Genomic DNA, 8,499 nt, shown 5'->3' on the forward strand with positions numbered 1-8,499 from the left:
ATGTTGTGTTTGCTGACTGCACGGGAGCATTTAACTGCAGGGGTTGGGGAGATGCAGGAGGGGGCTTATGTATGCTTCAGGATCGCATTTCTGCTCACTTTGTCTCTCTGGACATTTAAAAGAAAGTGATTATTATGACTGACAGGTGAATAAAAAGCCAGAAAATCCCTTGAAATAAGAAGGTGACAATCAAATTTTTTTGTACTAACACACTTTTGCTTATTTAAGTCATAAACTGGTTACCACTAGAATCCACTGACTGCAGTTGTCCTCCTTAGCAAAAGGTTAAGCTACAGGTTGGTGTAGTGTGTTTGTGATGATTTCTCTCCTTACTTTGCCAGGAAGAGCCACCTCCTCTTGGCGAAGTCTCGTCTCAGCCAGGCTGTTCTTCCCCTCGAACTCCTATCTCCAAGTGTGGAGATCTGGTCCTCTCCCTGGAGTACCGTCCTGCCGCAGAAAAACTGCTGGTCACTGTGATTGCGGCCCGAGATATCCCCGACAAGGCTCGAAGTGGGATGAGCGCCTGGCAGGTGCATGTGGTCCTGCTGCCCTCCAAGAAACAGCGACACAAGACCTCCGTGCAGAAAGGCTCACTCCCGCACTTCAACGAGACGTTTCGCTTCTCGCGCCTGGAGCCATCCGATCTGCAGAAGTCAGCTATCAGGTTCAGGCTGTATGCGCTGGGTAGTAGGATATCACGTGAGCGAATGATGGGGGAGAAAGTGCTGCGTTTACGAGGACTTAACCCAGACGGGGGGACGATGGAAACGACACTAGTCCTGGAGCCTAGAAGTAACCTGAAGGTAAGTAGGAAAAATGCCGTCAAGTTTTGGGTGTAACTGAATTTAAAAAGGATTTTGGGAGGTTTCTGTTCAGCGTATCTGTAGCCACCACACTTGTTTTTATTCCTCAGAGTGTCGACTCCCAGCTCAGCCTGTCTGCCGTCTCTCAGAGCGACAGCGCCTCATCAACCCAGTCTCTGACCCACGGTGGCGTCCCTGAACTGCTGGTGGGTCTCTCCTACAATGCCACAACGGGACGCATGTCTGTGGAGCTCATCAAGGGCAGCCACTTCAGAAACCTTGCCATGAACAGGCCACCAGGTCTGCAGGGAGCCTCTCTCACACATACACACAAACAATCGAATTATATACATTTGGTACACGTGTTCACTGTATACATGCAAAAACATCCAGCCAAACTGAAATGGCATTCATAACAATCTCTTCTCTTCTTCATCACTTCTCCTCTTCCCTCTTCCTCATTGGTCCAGACACCTATGGACGACTGACTCTGCTGAATTCAGTTGGTCAAGAGATCTGTCGGACTAAGACGACAGTACGCCGTGGTCAGCCCAACCCCGTGTACAAGGAGACATTTATCTTCCAGGTTGCTCTGTTCCAGCTGTCAGATGTCACTCTGCTGATCTCTATCTACAACCGCCGCAGCATGAAGCGCAAGGAGATGGTGGGTTGGATCGCTCTGGGCCAGAACAGCAGCGGCGATGAAGAGCAGCTTCACTGGCAGGACATGAGGGAGGGTCGAGGACAGCAGGTCTGCCGCTGGCACGTCCTGCTAGAGGCATAAAATAACTGTCGGGCAGGACTTTACTTTCTTCTGTGGTTTTTCTTATATTTTTTTATTCTGTAGTTAGACAGATTTAGAGCTTTTGGAAAAGAAAAGGAAAGCCTTGATTTAGAGAGTGGATTATTATGGTTAAGATTTCAGGCCTCAGTGATTCACAGAATCTCCCCAATTTTTACATCCAGCACAGATGGTTAGTTTGTGTCAGCATGCAGGACAAAGTCATCGGTCCTCAGGCTGTAATCGGTTTAAAATACAAGCTTTCAATTCATGTTTCAGGAAAGAAAAAATATTTAAAGACTTTAGGCTATAAAAAGACATTGAAGGCATTAAATTTACTCCTGAATTGGCAGATAGAAGTCAAATATTTTTGTCTTGTTATCTCTCACACTTCACTTCAGGACATTTGTCCTCTGTAAACTAAACTGCAGAGAAGAAATTGGGAGATTCGACATTCTGGAAATATTAGTGCCACATCCTGTCAGAAGTGTCACAGATTTGCATTTTTGTTATGGGTCAAGAATGATCAATGTTATATGAGGAAGTTCATTTAGGTCACAAAAACTAGCAAAATTATTCAGTGAGTGTTCAGTGAGCTCTGCAGTACATCAGACATCTTTTCATTAAGATCTTATGATGTAACGTCATTTATATCAGAGCACAAGCACATGGCTGCCCATCAGTTTAACCAATTGTATACTCACTGGTTAAATCCCACTGCTAGCCTGAATGGAGTGATTTAAAAGCATAGAGACTTGTGAGAAATACATTCAAGTGAAATGTTACTGCAATTTACATCCTTCCACTGAGCTTAGAGAGCTTGGTTAGCTGGTAAAATGCAAATATCTGTAACTGTAAACACAAAAAAATGAAACTATTACTAAATAGATAAATTTATATATAAATATAGGATAGCTTCTCTCACAAAAATTAAAATGTTATTATTTTCAAATTGGATGACGTCAGTTACCTGTGTCTATACTTCATTGGCATCTGTTAATTAGGGGGGCTTTGTTGTGTTTTGTTTCTTTAAACAGCCTCCAAAGTTTTCTACACCGTCTCAGTGGATTAAAATCAGACTTTTTAATAAGGCTGGGCGATTGGACGAATATATTGACTATTGACGATATAGTTGTTGTGATTTGGTGCATCTCAAATAAATAAATAAATAAATAATCCAAAAAGTAGCTGTAGTAATACTGAAACAAACAAGAAGAGACGGTAAAATATTCCCTCCAAACAAAACGTATAAATTCTAAATGTGCAAATCAGTCCGTGCATGATTACTTTGCTCCGCACCTGCGTGAGTATATGGTCTATCGTTGGATCGTCAAATTGTTGGTTGGAAAATTTTTACATATCGCCCAACCTGACATTTTAACTAAAAAATAAATTCTATTTATTTTAACTTTATCAGAAAGTTGACCAAAAAACGTCCTGAAACTGACAAAAAGCAGATTTGTTGGGAAAAGCTGGTGGTAATTTGTGGATTCAAGGGTGCTGCTGGAGAGCTAATCCCACAGAAACCAAACTGATGTGGTTTTCTTAGAGTTTAAGTGACAAACGACAAAAAAGTAGCGAATCTGACTCATTTGGATTCCTGTTTAGCAGGTCAAAAATCAACTTTTGTGCTTAGTCAGGGTATTGTTTACTCCAATAACTCCACATGATCGACAATACTAAATCCAATACAGTAACCCTTACTACCTGTAGGCAAATTGTTATGTAATCTGTAACAAAAAGATACAAATTTAATTAAGTCATCACACAGAAATTTAATGATTCAAATAAAAAAGGGTTTCATTCAAATTGGTGGTTCTTAAAATTAGATATTAAAACCTCTAAAGAATGTCAATTTACATATTAAATCATCTTTTCTGTAACAACAATTAAGCCAAAATGCAGAAGTACTTTGTGAAAAAATACACCCTTGCTGCTTTTGTAGGAATTAAGAGGGAAAGTAGCAGTTAGGTGCTGCTGGTCAAACGCACAATATTAAGTGTGAGCATCAATATTAAAACAGAAGAACATGCCAGTATGGTTTATCTTTGCCAAGCTGCATTAAACCAGAAGGCTCCTGGAACAATGTATTTGAGACTGATGAGACCAAAGTAGAGATGTTTGTTTATGATGAGGACAATCACGTTTTGGTGACAACCGAACAGCCGCTCAGCACAAACAAGCACGGTGGTGGCGAGGTGGTGATTTGTTAGATACCAAAGTATTCTAGAGTACTATCATCTTTGTATTTACATTCTCTGGATTGCAGCTGTTGTAATCATTCTAAATGATAAGATTAAAGGGCTAATTTAATCTATAAAGTTTACTCACGGTGAATGCGTTGTGAAAAAGCTTTGTGTAGTTTAAATAAACAAGATATAAACTTACTAAATATTCAAAGGTGATTACGTTCAAACAGTGACCTAAGCAGTGCAGTAAAGGAACAGATCACAAGACAAGTTTTTGGGCAAGTGGTACTATAACCGCAATAACATGTCTTTTTTTTTTGTTTTGTTTTTGTGCTTACCCTAAAATTGTAAGGCAGCTCTCACTGACATTTTAGTTGCGTTTTTCAGTGCAGAAATATGACTGAAGGATCACGTACCCGTGACATACTTGAAAAAGGAACCAATATTTTCTGATTCAGTTGGAGAAGAAGGATGTCTCATTCACATTCAGCGCTCATTCATATTCTCCTGACGCTCGTGCTACAACAGGCAGGAAGACCAGCAGCTGGAGGCTCTTAAACCCATTGGGATGAGCCTCATCAATCCTGAATGATGTTATTTGGCTTCAGCTCAGTCTCCTTCACAGGGCAAAGCTCATTTCAACATCCATCAATGCTGAGCTCAAAAGAGGCTTTAAATATCTCACTGCAGCTGTTAAGAACCGCCAATGAATTACCCTGGAAGTGTGTGTGTGTCTGTTTTTTCCCCCCAGTCACACTCTGTGTTAATTGGTAGTTATGGCAGTGAAACCGTACAGTGTGATGGTGATGAGGGTAATGCTGCTGCTAATGCTCTTCCTTTTCCCATCTGAGCATCTTTGAGTCATAAGGCAGGAGCGCAGCCTGAATCGGGGGATTATTTTTGTTTGTGTGGAGAAATACTGTAGCTGAACCCTCAGGGGTTCGCACACTGAGAGCAGAGATGTGTTTACTCGAGCGTTTGTTTTCTTTGGTCAGGTGACAACACAGTCTCTTTAGCAATTAATAAAACTGTGATCGGAAATGACTCGAGGTTGGTGGCCATGAGGTGACGCCATGCATTAGAAATCAGGGCCGATTCGTTGTGTTTAATGTGTTAGCATACCCCCTCCAAAAAAAGGACTTTCACCTTTTTAACATACTTGCCTAGTTTTTCCATTATCCATGACCTTTTTGTAAATCTTCAGAAAAAGGAAATGTCAGCGTTTGAACAAGTGCTTATCAAGAAAGTAAGCCACAATATCTGAACAGCTTCTGATTACTCCGTGATTTGTTATGTTTCGTTCAGGGACGTTTCCAGCAGAAGAAAGACAACTTTTTATCTTTTTTTCCTTTTATATGAACATGAGTCACTTGTTGAGGGACATAGGTGAATGGACTCATTTTGTATCAATTTAGCACAGGAACCAAGCTGTAAATGCTGTAAATGCTAAGATTGTAGATGCGTAATGACAACTACTTCAGGTGTACATTATACGAAGCATGGATGATGATTAGGAGTGCTGCAGTTACCTTACATAGGCATCCAGATAATTTTTTTATTTTCTACACTGTGACGTAGTTCAGTTTAAACCCTCTAAAGACAAAGCCAACCAAATCCCATCTATGTTTGTTTGATACAGACAGCTGCGATTCGCCCATAAATATTTTTAATTGAACTATTTTTTTTCTCAAATTAATAGTCATTTTGAAAAGTATAACAATGTTTTTGAGAAGAATGTACAAGTTTTTATATATGTGGAAATCACGGACTTTATTTGGGTGTAAGAAGCAAGTAATTGTGATTCATAGAAAATGAAAAACCTACCAAAGGGTCTTAAAACTGCTGTAATGACTGCATACGTGATAACATGCCTCTGTAATTTAGCTCTTTGAGAGTAAGGCTAACATGACATTGATCGGACATATGTATCTTTCTTAGCTAAAGAAGACATGGAAATTATAGGGCATTATTTCAACAAAGAACCAACACTGTCCAAATATAGTGAGAATTAGCATAGTGAGGTAAGGTTTCACTTTGAAAAGGAAAGAAATCTAAAAACACAACTGTTAAATCATCTAAACTTACATTTTGTTGTCCAAAAGGCACTGAACTGACAATTACAATTAATTGACAATTAACTAATTTAGGGGTTTAGCAAAAAGATAAGTTTTTCCTTTTAAGTCAGCTATCTAGAATTCCTAAAAAATGTGTCTTCTACCAGATTGGGATTATTAATTACTTCCAAAGTATCCAAATCCTCTTTGTTGCATTAACGTTAGTGATGACACAGCGCATCCTTAAATGTATTTATTCTTCCTAATCTACTATGATCTTTGGCAGATGAGTCCGAACATTTGATAATCAGTTTTATTTTAAAGTATGTAGAGAGAAATTTGACAATCCCCCATGAAGAAGCATTTCTCTGCAGTGGGTAAAATAATATCAGCACTCCTCTTCAGCCGGCTTCGTACTTGTGAGTGTGAATAGTGACATGAATTATATTTACTGCACAGATTATATATATTTTATGCATGTTGAGTTGTTGTATAGAATCTATCATATCTATTATATTTTTTAAAAATAGTAAATGTTTAATGTTTTTAAATACATCCCAGGATTGTATTTATATATCTGCATGCCCAGTTCAAGATCCCAGGTTGTATTACAGATGTGAAAAAGATTGTGTGATCAGATTGTGCTGCAGATGGAATACTGATGAAGTGCCTGTAATATTTTGAGATGAAACATATCCACCATGACAAAGAGTTGATACACAACTGCATGAAGCCTCCTTGTTGTTCTCTGTGAATGCTGCTCTAGGACTGCATTTGCCTGGAAGGTTTATTTGTCAAGGCCCTGACCAGGGCTGAAGTCAGACAACTGCAAAGCCAGTGAGTAGAGGGATGAAACAGTTTCAGAAACCGAGACCAAAACGTTTTATTTCATGCTTTAAGCAAATTCAATTTTAGAACATTTACAGAATATCAGTTTTAAATTAAATCTACTTTTGGCTTCTTCAGATTTATTGCCCACATTGGCCTTGTACAAACGAGAACAGACGTACTTTTTAAATAGGTAAGCTAGCTTAATTTAAAAAATGTTTGAATTGGGAGACAGCATAGTTTATGCTAATTATGATAGCATAGTTTTACCTTTTATGGTAAATCACTGTTTTTGTGCATATTAAACACATATGGTGTAAGTGTGTCAAACTATAGCAGTGTTGTTGGGTTTATCTTTTTCTGTGGACAAAGTCTGGTTAGCTATATATTGCTACTATCAGTGTTTACGCTACGCTAGGCTGATCACCTTCTGGGTCTAGCTCTGCTCTTAAGACACAAACATGAAAGTAACTAATCTTTTCATGCAACTGTAATTTCTTAAAATATCCAGGTATTGTTTTTCATGTTTTATAATTAGAGTAAAACTTTGCTTAAAATTAATAATTTTAAGATTCCTGTGATTAGTGGTTATATTTAGGTACTGGCAGGTTTTGTCATGGTCTGCTTTGAGGCACTCACACTGATTAAAGACAATGTTTTTCCATGCAATTAGACCTGACCTCAGTGGTGTTTAGGCTATAAGGCTAATGTGATGCTTTATTCACACCATTCACTCCAAAATCTCGAGCTGACTCCATAGTTTTGGGCTAACTGGGAGGGAAAAACTGAATAGCATTACATTTCCACGAGACAAAGATAAAGCAATGTGTCTTAACTTCTATCTTGTCTCTGGCCTCCCTGAGAAGTATAGCTGTATAAGGTCAAGTTCATAAGGCATTTTAGGCCTGTAAAGAGACAGTGGACATTGATCCTGATCCTGCACTGACTATTCTGCAGCCCTGGTCTGGGCTGTGCATGCTGAGCTCCCGCAGCACCCAGAAAGCACTTTTTGTACCAAGTTGTCATTGCCAATAAAAACCAGAAGATCCCTGCTGTGGCAACGTCTGCCTGCCATCTGTTTTCTTGGGTCCTCTCCTCACTTGTGAGCATGGCTTGAATGTCTTAATTCTGAAAATTAGGCTTTTGTAGTTAAAAACAAAAACATACGTCACTGTGATTGAATTTTAAATCTTTGTGCTTAAGGACAAGAGCAAATCAAGAGTGGATTAGAGACTGAAGAAAGCATCTTATGTTTTGTATTTGTTTGTGCAGAATATAGCTTAACCTCCTAGGACCTGGCGTCCACATATGTGGACATCACATTTTGGGTTATTTAGACTAAAATACTCAATTTTGCTCTACAAGGACCTTAACCCACAAATATGGATTTGTAGCTTGTTATCTATTTCAAGTCCATATTCACAGAGTCTTTGTTTTATTTTGTAAGTCTAGCTTAAAAGGGTTTGATAGTACACATTTATGACTTTGAAGTGACCTGAAACTTAATGTTCTGTGTGCCTGTTATTACTAAAAGTGGATTGGTTTAAAGACACTGAATCATCAATGGATGTCAGGTAGTTTTGAAGTTTGTATTTTGGCAAATACAGCCTAGATTTTGGTCTCGACACCACACTGTTTACATGCAGGCAAACAAAACAGGATTGGCTTAATTCAAAAGTGGACATTTGTTGCACACAAATATTTGCTTTGGCAGCAACTTAAACAACTGAGTGAAATTAACACAAGTCACTCAAACATGAGGCAGTTGTATTAAATACAAGATGCTTACATAAATTCAAGAGATCTCGTTTTTTCAGTGAAACTATGAATGAACTACAAACCCA

The 8,499-nt window shown here is 38.8% G+C and overlaps 1 protein-coding gene across 2 annotated transcripts in view; it reads left to right on the top strand.

Moving 5' to 3' along the window:
- The window catches only part of syt16 (synaptotagmin XVI), a 45,401-nt gene extending 37,685 nt beyond the window's left edge, over nt 1–7,716 (top strand). For both annotated transcript variants that reach the window (XM_005949340.3, XM_014329966.2), the window contains exons 5-7: nt 342–803; nt 914–1,103; nt 1,274–7,716. In XM_005949340.3, the coding sequence (XP_005949402.1) occupies nt 342–803; nt 914–1,103; nt 1,274–1,587 (966 nt within the window). In that variant the 3' untranslated portion in view covers nt 1,588–7,716. The remainder of the gene's footprint in view (nt 1–341; nt 804–913; nt 1,104–1,273) is intronic.
- The last annotated feature ends 783 nt before the right edge of the window (nt 7,717–8,499 follow it).

This window comes from Haplochromis burtoni, unplaced genomic scaffold (genome assembly GCF_018398535.1).
Source record: "Haplochromis burtoni strain Fernald_Lab_line unplaced genomic scaffold, NCSU_Asbu1 Contig_655, whole genome shotgun sequence".
Lineage (NCBI taxonomy): Eukaryota > Metazoa > Chordata > Actinopteri > Cichliformes > Cichlidae > Haplochromis > Haplochromis burtoni.